This window comes from Salvia hispanica, chromosome 2, assembly GCF_029641045.1.
Source record: "Salvia hispanica isolate PSC_SH4W2 chromosome 2, Shi_PSC_v1, whole genome shotgun sequence".
Taxonomy (NCBI): domain Eukaryota; kingdom Viridiplantae; phylum Streptophyta; class Magnoliopsida; order Lamiales; family Lamiaceae; genus Salvia; species Salvia hispanica.
The window spans coordinates 9,397,983-9,415,046 of record NC_142693.1 but is presented as its reverse complement, the minus strand read 5'-3'; the positions used below and the strand labels follow the sequence as shown (position 1 = coordinate 9,415,046).

At 36.0% G+C, this 17,064-nt stretch overlaps 2 protein-coding genes and 1 pseudogene across 6 annotated transcripts; 2 read left to right on the top strand and 1 right to left on the bottom strand.

Annotated features, from left to right (window-relative positions):
• The first annotated feature begins 2,793 nt into the window (after positions 1-2,793).
• Positions 2,794-6,087, top strand: LOC125201233 (2,3-bisphosphoglycerate-dependent phosphoglycerate mutase 1). Of its 3 annotated transcripts, none has more exons than XM_048099264.2 (8): positions 2,794-3,107; positions 3,587-3,937; positions 4,028-4,251; positions 4,467-4,585; positions 4,665-4,821; positions 4,908-5,009; positions 5,105-5,224; positions 5,739-6,087. In XM_048099264.2, the coding sequence occupies exons 2-8, from the start codon at positions 3,667-3,669 to the stop codon at positions 5,784-5,786; spliced, it is 1,041 nt and encodes a 346-aa protein (XP_047955221.1). In that variant the 5' UTR covers positions 2,794-3,107; positions 3,587-3,666; the 3' UTR covers positions 5,787-6,087. The 3 variants fall into 3 exon arrangements, with proteins under 3 accessions (XP_047955221.1, XP_047955220.1, XP_047955223.1); XM_048099263.2 differs by having other exon boundaries at positions 2,795-3,107; positions 3,666-3,937; XM_048099266.2 differs by lacking the exon at positions 2,794-3,107 and adding an exon at positions 3,118-3,187 and having other exon boundaries at positions 3,666-3,937.
• Positions 6,088-6,123: 36 nt separating this feature from the next.
• On the bottom strand, positions 6,124-8,151 carry LOC125201234 (uncharacterized). Of its 2 annotated transcripts, none has more exons than XM_048099268.2 (6): positions 7,741-8,151; positions 7,416-7,460; positions 7,150-7,326; positions 6,951-7,049; positions 6,624-6,866; positions 6,124-6,544 (listed from the first exon to the last, which is right to left on the bottom strand). In XM_048099268.2, exons 2-6 carry the CDS (start codon positions 7,452-7,454, stop codon positions 6,209-6,211), a joined length of 894 nt encoding a protein of 297 aa, XP_047955225.1. In that variant the 5' UTR covers positions 7,455-7,460; positions 7,741-8,151; the 3' UTR covers positions 6,124-6,208. The 2 variants fall into 2 exon arrangements, with proteins under 2 accessions (XP_047955225.1, XP_047955226.1); XM_048099269.2 differs by lacking the exon at positions 7,741-8,151 and adding an exon at positions 7,539-7,688 and having other exon boundaries at positions 6,624-6,755.
• Positions 8,152-9,968: 1,817 nt separating this feature from the next.
• Positions 9,969-16,359, top strand: LOC125202678 (putative disease resistance protein RGA3; annotated as a pseudogene). Its single transcript, XR_016135805.1, has 3 exons — positions 9,969-10,112; positions 11,078-14,426; positions 15,002-16,359. The product of XR_016135805.1 is annotated as a putative disease resistance protein RGA3 (transcript).
• The last annotated feature ends 705 nt before the right edge of the window (positions 16,360-17,064 follow it).

Below are 17,064 nucleotides of genomic sequence, written 5' to 3'. Positions count from 1 at the left end.
AAGTTGAAAGAATACATGCATACTATGTGAGTGTTTACTACTTCTAAGGGAAATTACTAAAGTCTCACGTATTATTTGAATCAAAAGATATAATTGATTCCGTTAATTAATTTGGAAACATTAATCCATGAATTCATTATTCAGCAAGCTAAATAAATCTGGAAATTAATTTGTCGTTACGGAAATATTTAGCGAGCTTACTCATTAAATTAATTGATCCATCACTTATTAGGCTAGCCCACACTTGAACAAATCAGTCTACACTTTCATTAATCATAGCTGGTCAAATTATGAATATTTGTCCCAGATTTCTTGTATTTTGAAGTTCGATCTCTTTCCAAATACGAATACACCTAGATTACTCTCGTAGCAAAAAGGTGATGCGGTCACCCTGGCCGCCCCTACACCCCGGCCCAACAGTTTGTGAGGAGGTTCAATCAGGGTACACAGCGGCCCGTTAGAGAGGAGGCCTTCAACCCACTGTCCTGACAGGAGCCCATCTTCCAAGGCCCCACACTTGTGCCTGAGAGATGGAAGCTCCCACACGCCAATAGTGGGATTCGAACTCAGCTACTTGTAGCAATATCTGCTCCCCCGAAACCAACTGCGCTAAGCCCTTGCGGACAAAAATTCGTATCCAATTGGATTCAAACCATAGATCTCATGTATGTAAGTCCAACTCCATTACCACTCCACCACTTCAATTGTTGTAACACCTAGATTACTCTTAATTTGGAATTTGGCGGATAGTCAATATTATTCTACTATAATGGTTAGTTAAAATATTTTGTATGGACATAATTTAAATTAGAGCTCAATATAATTAGTAACAGTCAATCATAAGTCTAATCTCCATAGATCCATGATCTAACCATCATACGTTTATATAAAGAAGACTAGACATAAAACAGAAATCATCGGTCAAATTATTTTTTAAGATTTTCAAAATTCTTAGAAGAGAGAATTCAGAATCTTCATCTTCCTTCTAGTAGAATCTTCTCTTCTTTTTTGTATAGCCATTTTCTGTTTGATAAGCTTTGCCCACAAAAAGATAAAACTTTGAATTTAGGAAATAGTCAGAAGATTTGTGGTCGAAGTCGAAATATATCCTGTGAAAGATTTATTTGTTTATGAAGTCAAAATATATCCTATGAAAGATTTATTTTCCCACAAAAAGATAAAACTTTAAGTTCTGAAGATCATCACGTGTGGAAGTCGAAAGCAATCTTCGATTCTTTAAAGAATCAGTTCGGTAATTCTAAACCGTAGATTTCATGATCTTTATATATGAATTGTGTGCTTAAAATGCGATATGATTATTCTCGTATTCGGTCAAATATATCATATGATAGATTTATTTGTTTATGTCTTTCGCTGTGAATGGTTCACCTCCCAACAGTTTAAGACTAAGGGCGGGTTTGATAAGTTAGTAATAACAAGATAGAGAATTATATATAGACATTTCTACTTGTTTGATATCATAGTTAAGCTTAACTCAAAGCCCCAATCTTATCAAAATTATAACTTTAACCATGTTTATGTAACCCACCATTGTTAAGCCATGTTATTTAATATACTATACAAATTTAGATCATTTATGTTCTATCAAACAACAACAACAAAAAATCATATCTTTGCATATCTTGACATGAAGCCCGTATTTCTTATCTTATTTTACATACTTCTCATATCCCATCCTTTTTATCAAACGAGTCATTAAGTGTGAGCCCACGAGAAATCTTATGAGTTGTTCAAGTTACAAGCTCGTGAATCAAAATTGAATCAAACTTGTAATCAACAATCTAAGCGGGAGTTTAGTAATAATAATGATCATCTAGTATAACCTGAGTCATGATCAGATGTTAGATTCTTAATTGAATTATTAGTGTCAATGAAATTAAAATCCTAAAACTCTCTTTTTTCACTTGATAAAACTCCATTTCTTATACTGTTATTTTATTTAATTCAGTTTTTAGCTATTGAAATCAATCGTGGTGTAGATGATGTTTGAAGTCCCAATTGCAATACTTAGGTAATAAAGATAAATGTATATAAATTGTACACGTATATAATATCCTTAATTTGTAGATTGAATTTAATTAAAAGTTTATGTTGTTATTTATTATATTATTATGTAGTAATAAGAACAGAATGACATAGAAACTTTATACCAAATTGTAACATGATTTCGGGTTTGATTCAAATTAATTACTTTAGTAAATATACTACTCCCACCGTCTCAAGGAAGATGACCCCTTTCTTGGGCGGCACGGGATTTTATGCAAATTTATTTTGTGTGTTGAGAGGAGAGAGTAAAATAAGAGAGAGGGAATAAAGTAGAGATAAATGTGTGTCCATTTTAAGTAATGAGTGATCTTAATTGGGACAAACTAAAAAGGAAAGTGGATCATCTTCAATGGGACGGGGGGAGTATTATTTTTTTCTCAAATATGAAAATATTTATGTGAAAATTTTATTTTATTTTTTAAAATTTTGCAACATGATAGATACGTAATTTATTTTAAAATTTATCATTGGCTAAAATATCAAAATATCAAGCCTTCGAAAAAAAAACCTACTATCCCGGTTAATGAAATAGTAAAAAATTTGTATATTAGAAATTTTCAAATAAGGTCAAAATTTGTGAGAAGCGTCAATAATTTGATTCTTTAATAATAACCTTTCTCTCATAATTTGAAATAATAGAAATTTTGAAGGCAAATTACCATCTAAGGGAAGAACGGTCACAATAGAAATTGCAATATAGAGCGGTCAAACACAGACCCTTTTTGTTGTTCATTTGCAGCAGAAAATCGGCAGATTCAAACAAATAAAGAGGGCCCATTTCCCTCAGTCGCTGAATTGATTTCCCCCAACCCTTCAATCTCAACGCTAAATTACAACAACTCATCGACAGCGACAATCCAAACCTTTTCAGTCACCATCCCCATTTTTTCCCTCGTTCTTTCAGTCGTTTCGTCAGTTCACACAGAAATTTGCATGCTTGGTGAATGTAAAAGTTAATCCAACCGCCGTTTTTTCTCCGCCAACTTTCTTGAAATACACTCTTTCCTCGGTTTCATCGAGCATCCCCTTTTGATATAAATGTAAGCCCTTTCTCTGTTTCTCTATTCTAATCTCGCATTTGCTTAATTCTTCTCTCGATTTGTGTTTCCTGTCTTCTAAAGTTAAGTTCTTTTATTTTGTTTCGGTTATAATCTACAGAAATATCCTGGTAGATCTATTTTCTGATTGTTGCTACAATTAGTTTGCGATATGTTTGGTTTAATTTCTCATTTTTGATAATCTCTGATTGTATAGCAAGCACATTTGATCTTTGAGGGTATCATCACCTCTGATTCACTTTGCACTTACCAGGGAAAGATTATGATTTTGATGTTCAATTTTCAATTTTGATTACTTGTTTGAGATAGTGAAAGTTATTCAGAGAGAATGAAAAGAGGATTTCTGTATTTCTCTTGAATTATATCATATTTTGAATGAGGCCATTTTCTATTCCAAAGATTAGTGTTTGCTGGAATTCGTATTGTCAAATGCAAGAAATTTATGTGTGCACTTTTATCAGGTGATAATTGTGATGTAATCTAGCATGATCATATTAGCTTGGCTGGCAAGCGAACTCATTACGTTTTGTTCTAATCCAGAATGGCCTCCGCTGGATATCACCAAGCATCTGTGACTCTTCAACCTCGATGTTACTTCAGTAGCTCTTGCCTCAATCAGCAGAATGGAATCTCTTCAATTAGTTTGATTCCAAAAGGCATCAAGCTAGATATTGCTTTGACAAGAAGAGGAACTTATAGCTCTATGGAAAGAACTATTGCTGTGACTCAGGCATCAGCCTCGCACTCCACAGTCCCTGACCCGGTTTTGTCCCCATCAAGTGGCACCTCAAGTGAAGCCAAGAAGAAATCAAGTAATGCATTCTTAAAGTTGGTCGAGTAATTGCACATTATACCAAGAGAGAATATGACAATTTTTTTCTTCCGGTATTTTGTTATTTTAGATGAAGCTGCACTGATTCTGATCAGGCATGGTGAGTCTATGTGGAATGAGAAGAACCTGTTCACCGGTTGTGTCGATGTGCCACTCACCAAGAAGGGAGTGGAAGAAGCTATTGAAGCTGGCAAAAGAATCAGCAACATACCAGTCGACATGATCTATACTTCTTCTTTAATTCGCGCACAGATGACTGCTATGCTTGCAATGACCGAACATCGTCGCAAGAAGGTATTGCTTCGAAAAGATGTAATATTGTTAATTTGAGTCCACGTTTAAATTGATAGAGTACATTTGTTTACTGCATTGCAATCTGTTGAGATTACAAAAAAAAAAAATCTAATGATATCGTAATTGAGGTATTGTCTTCATTCCCTTGTTTAATATATTGGAGAAGATGTTTTTTGGTTCATTTGTGCATTAGTCAAGCAATTTTTGACATGCAGGTTCCAATTATTTTGCACGATGAGAATGAGCAAGCAAGAGTATGGAGCCAAATATTTAGCGAAGATACTAAGAAACAATGCATCCCAGTTGTAACTGCTTGGCAGCTAAACGAAAGAATGTCAGTCACTTAAGTACTGCCCTTGTGTTTGTTGCATTAGAACTTAGAAGAAACCTGACCCATGAGTTACTCTATGTAGGTATGGAGAACTACAGGGCCTGAATAAGCAAGAAACTGCCGATAGATACGGTACCGAACAAGTCCATGTGTGGCGACGCAGTTACGACACACCTCCTCCAAATGGAGAGAGTCTGGAAATGTGTGCTGAGAGAGCTGTTGCATACTTCAAAGAATTTGTAAGTGATAACTTTCTCAGATCCTCTACATTTGCTCGGCTAATTCTTATTCAAGGTGCAATGTCAATAACTATTTGGTCAAACAGATTCAACCCCAGCTTTTGTCTGGAAAGAATGTGATGATTGCGGCCCATGGAAACTCACTGAGGTCCATTATCATGTATCTGGACAAGCTGACTTCTCAAGAGGTGGGAATTAAGACCTAGTGAATTTTTTGTAGTTTGTTCTGAATTCTGTTACGTGCAACTATAAAAGCTATATGTTTCTCTAATTCTCTTATCAGGTCATTAGCTTGGAATTATCAACTGGGATACCAATGCTTTACATTTTTAAAGAGGGTAGATTTATTCGCAGGGGTAGCCCTGTGGCACCAACCGAAGCTGGTGTTTATGCTTACACTAAGGTATGCAACTTTTTCTCTACCATTGTTAACGAGATCTTTGTTTGTTGTCATGCAAATGATTGTTGAAATGTTATCAATTTCTCTGCACAAATCCAGTAATTGTTTTGTTGAGATACAAGTTTTGCATTTTCATGTTGCCTTCACAGACACAGTTACGATAAAATTCCTGGGATTTCTAATACCCTATGACGGTAGCAGATTTTACATCTCAATTTGATTTCCTGAGTCATTTGGATAGAAATCATTTCATTTATGTCGGCAACAGGTCTTGGATGCTTTCGTCTATCCTATATCAAACAAGACATGCTTTTGTTGCTATCTAAGTTGTACTGATGCATCATATGATTAATGGGGGGCCCAAAAATTATGAACTGCATACTTGCCATATGAAAGAATAAAAGATATGTATGAAGTTTTGATAACATTTTTTTTTGCCTTTTCCTAAACTTATTACTTGTATGAGGGCATCAATGATACAACTTCACTCTTCTTCCTTTTTGGCAATGTAATGCAGAGTTTGGCCCAATACAGACAGAAATTAGATGAAATGTTCCAATCCTGATGGAGCCATGAGATAATGTACTCCGATTAATTTCTGAGCCAATGTGTCAGAATCCTGAAGAAGCACAGTCACAATCGTGCTCTCTGCTTGATGTTCTACTGATATATGATCGCTACCAGCTTTTAGTGTCGCATTTGCTTGATTGATTGTTGTATCTGAACCTATGAAAACATACAAAAAAAGGCACTTCTGAAGAGTGTCGTATTATCTAGTCACAGACTTCTGTATAAGATCTTATTTTGTAGATTTTGTATCGAACTCCCCATGCATGCGTTGTGCAATAAACGATATGTTTGAGGTCTTTGATGATTTACACAATGTCACTTGGCTCATACAATTTGGCAGAGATGAAAGGTGCTGGGTTTTATTTTTACTTTTTGAGTACAACAAACATAGAGGTAAGGCTAAGTTAGTAAATGTGTCTAGCTACTACAGGTCAAAGCAACTGATGAGCTATTCCCAGTCACAGTATCATCAACTGATGTGTTCTTATCTTCTTGTACATCAGATTTCTCTATTTCTGAGTTTACCGTTGTAGGGGACGGGGTTTTCCAATATGCGAGGCTTCTTTTATCATCTTCTCTCATTCTCTCAGCATACTTTGTGATGCTGAAATCTGAGTCATCTTTCCCACCGAATGCGGACTCTACCATTTCCATGTCGAACAGCTCACTCATGATCTTGTTTGTGTTGGGATCGTCTGAACAGACGAATTTGACTTTGTTTGCCGTTTTAGGCTCTAGAAAGGGCTTCGCAACCTGAAACAAGCATTGCACATAGTTGAAACACACAAGCAGCAAACTGCATTTGTGATCAGAGAAGAATGCAGAAAGTTACCATCCAAAATGGCTGAAATATCTTGGGGGCGTCGTATAGTATTGCAACACCTAGTCTCTCGGGGTAGTGCTCTTGCAGGACATGAGCTGTTTCTCGTGTAACTTTGATTGATATATGTGAAAGATTGAAACCCTGGAAATCAATCAACCAAATCATCTGCTCTTGCTCTGGAGGAAGATCTAAAATTGCATTTTCCATGCAGTAAACCAAATATTTGATCTGCCCTTTTATCGATTTTGAGTTCTGCGATTGTATTAACGACTGAGAAATATGAACATTGCAATCATCCAACAGCAAGATTGGTGGTTTAAGAGCATTGGATTTAACCTGGCAGCTAGGTCTCATGACGAGGACTGGCCTTCCGTTCCTATCTTTGTAGTTCGATTTATAGATCTTTCCGGTTTCTGCTTCCCCTGCTACATCATCCTACATTTACAGTTGGTAAAGAAATGAACTGCTGCATCAATAATGCTACACAAATACAAGGGCATTGTTCTCCAACGAGAGAAAGTAATAGCGAAATTACCCAACGAATCTCTTCCGGTTTGTAGTCCTGCCTCCATTTTAGAGTTGCTTTAAGCATTCTAACGGCCTTCTTCACATTCCAGTTTCGTGCTCTCAGATATCTCGAAATAGATGCATCAGAGCAGTAAATGGCGAGCTTACCCGACTGTGGCTCGATTAAGCGTCTCACCTCGTTAATCTGCAACATATGTGGATCAAAACAGTGATTGATACACACTCAAAATCTAGCAAGTGTGAGTGAGTTTGTGTGTTGGAAAGTGAGTAAACCTTAGCCTGCTCCATTTCAGGAGGTGAAGAATTACTCATACTTGCCTGAAATTCCAACACTTAAACTCAGTAAAATAAAATCTAAGCATCACTAAGAAAATTGAAACTCAACCAAAATCAAACCATCAGTTGTAAATTCCACATAAGTCATAAACAAAAGATCACTACAGTGAGCATTATAATCACCAGCCTAATTAAACAAGGAAACAACAATTAAAATCCAGCATATGAGAAGATGAAAACAGTGAATCCATCAATCAATGACAAAAACAAATGGTTACCCAGGGAAGAATAGATTAATTGGTTTAGGAAGATGGTAACTAACCCCTCTTTGCAGAAACTGGATAGAGAAAGAGATTGAAGAGTCAACTCTCAAAAAAAGGGTAAAATGAGAAGAAAGGAGTCAGTCAGATTCAGCCATTGTTTCTGACGATTATGTATAGTATTATATGGAAAAACTGTTATGAGTGCGTGACATGTCGGACACGGACACCATGTGCAACCAAAATATGAATAGAAAAATAAAAAAAGAAATCATCTTGTTTGGACATGTTCTTTTTTTATTTTCTGGGTGGAAAGGAATAATTATTTTTGACGATAGCGAACACTCAACTAACAGATGATACAAAATAGGTGCAAAATTTGGAGGATTGTGTATGTGTATGATAAATCAGTGGAAGCGACATATTTTACAAGAAAAAACAGTGAGACAAAGTGTGCAGGGGCAGTTGCTGTTGCAAGCAATTATGTGGTTGAGATTGAAGAAGGAAAAAAGTTGGGAGATGAGCTGAAAATCTACTGATCATCTAAGAAAGAGGCCAATTCGAAGTAGCTTCAACATTATATTACTGTATCATTAATGGGTTGTCAATTGTCATGTCCTCTATCTTCTTCTCTAACAGGCAAATATTTAGTTTCTATCAGCCATTACCACTTCCTGGTCAGTAATTGACCAGAATCAGAGCCATCGTATCAAGCTAACTGTCTGAAGCTTCGGAGTAGCATCTAGTAATTACTCATAGACGTTACACTTTCCTTTTAAATTTATTCCACAAAACATGTCGTATTTTTCTATTTAGAAAAAGTTTACTCTCACCTTAATATAAATATACTATTTTTTCTTTTCACTTAATATAAAAGTAATATCTTCTAAAATCTTGCGTCATTATCCAACTATCAACTATGTAATCTATTATGGAACGAAGGGAGTATGTTGTAACGGGTCGAAGTCACAGCATCTATGGCACCACGTGGAACATTGTATTGAAATTGTACTCTTTTCAAGGAAACATAAATTGAAATCATGACATATTGCAAATCAATCTATTACTATGTAATCTATTATGGGACGACGGGAGTATGTTGTAGCGGGTCGAAGTCACAGCATCTGTAGCTTCATGTGGAACATTGTATTGAAATTGTGCTTGAAAACATAAATCGAAATCATGACATATTGCAAATCAGTCAATTACTAATCCCTTCGTCCCAGAATAAGATTCACATTTTGTCATTTCGGTCCATCCCACAATAAGAGTCACATTTCACTTTTGACCATAAATAGTAAATAGGTCTCACATTCAATTAACTCGCTTCACTCACATTTTATTATAAAATCAATATAAAAATATGGGTCTTATATTCCATTAACTTTTCCAACCCATTATTCTTACTTTTCTATTATAGGAAATAAGGAGTATTATTTAATTGATGTAAAATAAAACACGAACAACAAATTACAATAACAAATGAACACACTCGATTTCAAGAGTATTTGACTCAGTATGACTCAATGAGAAATAAAAATATTCATCTGAAACTTCAAAATATGCTAGCTGATTATTTGTGAGAACAATACACGAATTCCGAGTTATGAATTTTTACTATTTTATATGCAGATTGTGGTAGTTGTAATTGTGATATTTTTAATATGTTTAATTTATTATAGCTTGTGAAGTGTATTTTAATATTCAAGTTAGTGTAATATTTTTTAATATAAAGTATATTTAATACATAAATATACTCCCTCAGTCTCCGCTTATGTGATTGATTTCGTTTTGGCTATTGTTTTGAGAAAATAATACTAATATATACTTAAAGTGGAAAGAAAGTAAAGTAAGAGAGAATAATCTAGAAAATGACTTGGAAAGTTATAATATCAATTTAATAATGTAAGTTTCACTATCCAGTGACACTTTAACTATCATTCTCCATCTCTCTCTTACTTTATCAATTTTGTCTTAATTCCAATGTCATACACATTGTCTATATTTTTATAGGACGGAGGGAGTAGATTGATAAAAATATTTCAAAGTTAAACCACAATTTATGTTGATGAATTGAGTTGAATGACTAATTCTCGAGTTTGTTCTGATTTTGTTTGATTTAACTTTTTAACAAATTTAATATTATAATATATCTGTTATTTAATTTTAATACCTAAATCTCTGAGGCTATCCACATAATTGATGAGTGTATATATTTTTTATTTGAGTCAAGAAAAAAAAAAGAGGCATAATTTGGTTGTACCAAAAAGAAGTTGGATATGATTATTAAATTATAGATGAGGAGAGTTCATGCATAACTACCACAAGTTTACAGATATTTTGCAGCTTCGAAGACAAACTTGCAAGCATTTTCTTTCTCTAGACTTGCAAGCATTTTCACCCTCTAGTTCTCTCTGACCATCTCTTGCAACAAGTAAGTTTGTTTTTCATTTATTGTCGAGTGAATTTTTATATCAAAACAACTTGTAAGTCTTCATCTTGCTGCTACTTTGAGTAAGAGCATCCGCAGTGGTGGCGTCCGTCCGTCCGTGCCGCTGAGCACGAGCTCGTCCGTCCGCCGATGCGAGCTGTCCGTCCGTGCCGCTAAGAGCAGCGCCGTGCCGCTGAGCAGCCCTACGTGGCGGCACACGATTGACCAACGGCAATTTCGTTTCTTTTTGTAATTTTTTATAAAAATTCGAATTTAATTTTAAAAATCATTTGTTAATTATAAAAAAAATATTTTCCCACTTCTCAATAAATTATATCCGTTTTCTACACACTTTTAATTTATTTTTCAATTTTCCCCCCCAAAATTCACTTTTTAATTATGTATTTTTATTTTTTAGAATTTTAATTATGTATTTTTTATTTTTTAGGATTTAATTATGTAATTTTTATATTTTAATATATTTTTATATTGTAGAAATGTTTTTAGTAATTGAAGTATTTAAATTAAATAATAGAATAGTGTGACCCTTGAGCTTGTCCTTGCGGAAGAGCACGGATGGGGGTGTTGTGCTCTTGCCTAAGGACAAGGAGTAAAAGTGGATCCGGGCCCACCTCCGTGCTCTTATTTAAGAGCATGGATGGGGATGCTCTAACGTGGATTATATTGTCCTATCTTATGTGTTTGTGTATTTTTTTAATAGTTTCATAATATAATAATGATATCAAAGAAGGAGCTTGTTTTTGTGGATAAGAAAAATACTACACAAAAATTGAATCTTTAGACTTTCTATTTGCATTCTCAAGAGATAGAGAGATGAAGTGTTGGAATTATGATAATGTATCATGGTTAGTGCTACAAATTTAAATAATATGTTGAGTGAGTATTTGAATAATCATTCACCAATTTACAATTACAAGCATATTTAAAAGCATTCTCTGTGACTTTAGATCTCTCTGTTTGAAACCATGTATGGAGGTGCTGCTGCCGTCGAAGTTCTTCTCCAAAACCTGATTAACGTTTTGAAGGAAGAGTATTTTCTACTGCAAGGCCTCGATGGAGAAGCCCAGCTGCTTCAGACGACTTTGGGCATGATTAAAGATTACTTGAACGATGCTGAGAAGAAATTCATAACCCAAGATGCTGTCAAATTCTGGTTGAGGAAGCTTGAAGCTTGAAGCTCTTGCTTTCGATGCTGATAATGTCTTGGATGAACTTAGCTATACTCTTCTCCAAAAACAAGTGAAGAAAATGAAGACACCCAAGGACAAGGATAGGGCACTATCATGCTTCTCATCATGCAAAAGCATTTCGCATCGGCGTAATATGGCTCACACTATAAAAAAAAAAATCAATGCGAAGTTTGAGTCTTTGAACAAAAAGGCAACAGATCTTGGCCTTCAAAGTGCACTTCAGAATGCACCTGCTGCTACTGCTGAAACTTCCATTGAGACTGATTCGATCAGCCGTGATCCAATCTTTATTGGAAGAGATGATGATGTGCCCAAACTAGTTGACATGCTCACTCATATCCCCCAGGATCGGCCCTTCTCCATCGCTGCTCTTGTCGGAATGGGGGTATTGGGAAGACTACACTGACCAAGAAAGTCTTCAATCATGAAAGCATAAAGGCTCGATTCAGATCACTTATTTGGGTTCATGTTTCTCAAACTTTTGATCCAATCAGTCTTTTCAACAAAATTCATTCAACATTGACTTCAAATACTAGTGTTAGAGTTGAGATTAAGCAAGTTATACTGGAAAAGCTTCAAGAAGCTCTCAAGGCTAAAACTTATCTTCTTGTTCTTGATGATGTCTGGAACGAAGATGATTTAAAATGGAAAGACTTTATGACTTCCATGGAGGGGGTTACTTCTACAAAGGGAAATGGCATTATCATCACTACCCGGAGAGAAAACGTTGCTTCAATTGCTGAGCCATTTTATATTCATAGTTTAAAAGGCTTATCAGATTATGATTGTTGGTCCATTATCAAATCAAATGTTAGTGTTGGAAATGGAGAAGTTCCATCAAGATCTGAGAATATTGGAAGAGAGATTGCAACAAGATGCCAGGGTTTGCCCTTAGCTGCCAATGTAGTTGGAGGTGTGCTTGGCTGCTGCAAGTCCGAACAAGAGTGGCGTTCGATCAAAGAAAACTGGCTCTCGGATGATGAAGGAGGTGAAAATATCACAAAAATATTGAAATTGAGTTTTGATTATTTGCCTTCACCGTCACTCAAGAAGTGTTTTGCGTACTGTTCGACTTTCCCCAAAGGTTGGGAAATCGAAAAGGAGAAGTTGGTTGAACTATGGATGGGAGAAGGGTTTCTTCAACCAAGCCAAAGACATGATATGGAGTTCATGGGCAACAAGTTTTATAACATGCTTCTACATAACTCTTTGTTGCAAGTTACAAGAGAAGATACTCGTGGAAGGGAATATTTTGTGATGCATGATCTCGTGCATGATCTTGCATCTTCTATTTTGTCTAATAATACAGATGGCAACACCCCAGTTCGATACATGTTTATCGAAAAAGAATCAAGCCATATTGAGGAACAAGTGGCCAAGCATTTGCGATCATTACACTTGGAAGGTGAAACGTCTGGTACCACGTTTTCACACTTCAAAAGTCTGCACAATCTGACTCTCGTTGGTAAAAGCTATAAAGAGTTGCCCGATTCAGTTAGGGACTTGATACATTTGAGAAATCTTAATATATCAAGCACAAGCATTAATAGCTTGCCGGCGTGGATTGGTGAACTCCATCACTTGCAAACATTTAGAGCAGAATCATGGGAATTAAAGAAATTGCCAAGTACATTGAAGTACTTGATTAACTTAAGACATCTTCATCTACTGTGGAGAACAAAGTTACCTGCGAAAATTGGGAAATTAACTAGTCTCCAAACACTACAATTCTTTGAAGTAGGCATAGAGAAGGGCTACCAAATTGAAGAGCTTGAATGTTTGAAGAATCTCAAAGGGTCACTATGGATTTGGAATCTCAATAGGGTGAGTGACAAGGAAGAGGCTATGAAAGCAAATCTGTGGCAGAAATCAAACTTGTCTAAATTGGTGTTAGAATGGAATGAGGATAGTGATGCCGACACAAATTATGAGAGTGTGTTGGACGGCCTTCAACCGCATGCAAATCTGAAGGTGTTGGAGTTTGTAGGATACAAAGGAAAAACATTTCCAACATGGTGTAAGGAGATGGCAGTGTGGGATAGGCCTCAAGGGTCTTGGGTACCACTTGATAACTTGATTGAGATATCACTTAAGAGTTGCTTAGAGTGTGAGGAAATCCCAATGTTGGATCACTTGCCTAATCTCAAATCTCTTTCTTTGACTCAATTGAATAAGGTGAGTTCCATAAATTTCTCATTGAAAATTTTAAAATCTCTCCATATATACGACTTAGAGAGATTACAATATCTGCCAGAATCATTATTTTGTAACAATCAAAGTCTCTCATATTTATGGATTGAAAAGTGCCCTGTGTTGAGTGAATTACCAGATGGGCTGGACACCCTAAGTTCTCTAGAAAAATTGACTATCTGTGACTGTGCAAATCTGAAGTGGATCAAGAATCCAAGTCATGGAGCAAAACAATATCAAGGAATCCTCCATGAACTGAGAATTGAAGGGTGCGAAAAGCTGATGGAATTTCCACATCAAATTTTGGAGTCGTCCACAACCACAATCAAGATAGTCATATTGGTAGGATTAAGGAGCCTAATGAATCTACCGATGCTAATTGACTGCCTCGCCAAATCATCTCAATGCCTTGAAGTATTGACAATCACAGGTGTTCCTAAATTCATGGCTAGTGGTTTTATTGAGAGTTGGGATTTAGGCAGGTTGAAGGAATTAAAGATAGATGTGAGTGTGGAGTGGTCAAGGGGGATTAGTGTTGCCATTGGAGAGACTGTGGAAGGGATGCTGCAAAGATGTGGAAACTCACTTAAGAAGTTAGATTTGAAGGGGGTGGAAAACTGGGAGTGGATGCCCCAATCATTTCATCACCTCACTGCTCTTTCTGAGTTGAATTTAGAGAAGATAGAGGTGCAAGAATTGCCACAATGCTTTGGGAACCTCTCATCCCTAAGGGTGTTAAGTCTAGTTGGTTGCAAGAAGTTGAGGTGTCTGCCCTCTTTGGATGGACTGAACCGCCTCACTGAGTTAGATTGGATAGAAATTAAAGACTGTCCCGAACTATGTATTGATTCAGAGTGGCTCAACCATCCCATTCTAGGAATCGTCGTTGATGGCAAGTGCATTGATGTTGTAGCAAGTAAGTACGTACTACCTCCGTCCTAGAATAAGTGTAACATTTTATCGTTTTGATCCATCCCACAAAAAGAGTCACATTTCACTTTTACCATAAATGGTAAGTAGGTCTCACATTTTATTATAGAACCAATGTAAAGTGGACCATATATTCCACTAACTTTGCCAACTCAGTATTCTTTACCTTTCTTTAAACTCGTACCCACATCAAATGTGACTCCTATTGTGGGACGGAGCGAATATCATTTTCGATATTATGTTGTGGAAAATAGTATATTGAAGCAATGGGAGGAGTCTCTCTCTATTTGCAATGTTGCAGCTCCTTTCATCATCTCTCATTTCCATGCATATTCTTTCTTTTCCAGTCACACTTATTAACAATTTCTTCATACAGATTAAACCCAAATTTCAGCACCTTTTTTAATATACATATAAAACAAACATGCATGTTTCAGTTTTATAGGCATGTTTTGGCCTCCCCATTCTTATTGTTCCGTTTTAACTCATTCTTTCAAGTTTCAATCACCTAATTAAGAAGAAAAATTTCCATCTTTAACCATTTGGTTTTGTACATCCTAGGTAAAGTGCAGAGTATTGAAGTGTAGAGATTCAGGTATTGAACCCAGGCAGCTAAAGTTTATGCTGAAGCAAATAAGAGAGATGAAGAGAGTGCAGCTCAATGTTATTATGTTAGTTTCCATGCTTTTATCTTGTGTCCTTGTTGTACTTAGCCACGCAATGCGTGGGACATCGTGCTCTGTCTAGAGCTTCTTCCGCGAGCTGTTGTAGCAGATTCATGAAATTCTGAATTAAATGAGGAAAAGAGGTGGTTTTTGGCATTCCAAACTCCACACAATAGAGAGCCAACGACCAGGAATTTATAAAAAGGAGAAAAGGGAGAAGAAGATCAAGCATACAAACTCCATCATTTCAGAGACAAACTACAACTGACAATTGAAGAACATCATGAATCTTCCAGTTTAGCATGTGTGGCTAGTTCTTGTTGGTTTCTTCTAGCATTAGTAGAATGAAGCAATGGGATGACTCTCTATTTGCAAAGTTGCAACTCTATATCTTAAATCCTAATATATCTTTCAGTTATATAGGCATGTATTGGTGTAATTTGGCCCCATTCTTGTTGTTTGGAGATACGTTTTAACTGCTTCTTTCAAGTTTCAATCACATAAGGAGGAGGTTTTCCATTTCTTAATCCTTTGGTTTTGTGCATGTTAGATGTTTTTGAACTTACAAATGTACTCTTTTTCCTCTGCAAGTAGGGAGCAGTGGTGAAAGTGGAGTCCGGATGAAGTCGGAAACCAAAAGCAAAGTCAAGAGACATTCCACGTGGACTAGCGGATTTATCACAATATTCCACACACACATGTAGGACGTCGTGCTCTGTCCAGAACATCTTCGTCAAGCCATTGTACCAGATTTATGAATTTCAGATTTAAATGAAGAAAAGAGGAAGTTTTTGGCATTCCATACTCCACAAAATACAGAGAAAACGACCAAGAATATAAAGGAGAAGAGGGAGAAGAAGATCAAGCATCCAAACTACAACTGACAATTGGAAACATCATGAACCTTAGGGCATGCTTGGTATGATGGAATGGAATAAGGGTGGAATGGAATGGAGGTTGGAATGGAATGAAGATAGGAATGAGATGTCAATTTCCTTGGATTTCCTTTGCATTTTCATCCATTCACTCCTTCATTCCATCACACCAAGCAAATGAATAGAATGGAAGTAAGAATCACATTCCATTCCACCATTCCATTCCATCATACCAAGAATGGTTTGGTTTTCATTACTATTGGTTGATTTATCTTAGCATGCATAGCTGGTTCTTCTTGGTTGCCCCTAGATTTAGTAGGATGAAATTGATAGAATAAATTGCTAAAATTTTGTATTTAATCTATTGCTTTTGTTGTCATGTGTGGTATGGATTGGTTATATACTACTTTATGAGTCAGTATATTTATTTGCCTCTTTATAATTATCACTTTAACAATAGCAACTGATATCATGTAAAGCACACACCAAGGGAAATACTTGAAAGATGAACTTAAACCATTAAGTAGAGTTGGGTGGAATTTCTTGAAATTGTGCAGCAAGTTGTTGGTCTCCAACAGACAAAAGCCTTAATTGAAGCATTTCCACTTCTAAATTCAGTCTAATGAATAGGGTTGTTAACTTACCTAGAGTACAACTCATGAATCAAAGCATTGCCACCAATTACTCCACCACTTCAAAACTTATCCACTCAAGCATGTAACAATCTCATTAATCATGTTCTGGCTCTGTTGAATGTTAACCAAACTGAAAACAACACCTAACAAGACATAATTAGCATATTAATTAGTACTACATAACACAAACAGAATTCTAATATCAAGAAATTAAAATCTTCATTTTCTCATTCTATAGGTCAAAATTCATAGAAGTATAAACAACAATACTTCAGGAGACAACATAGTGTAGGTAACCGATTCCTTACAAATCTAGGAAGGCTTAAGCCTCAAACCAGATAGAATGGACATGAAAGATACATTTTGATTAGGTAAATAAACAGAAACAAATCAAACATCATGCTGAAAGCACAAAGAAGAAGTGAAGCACATTGGGTGAGAGTGAAAAC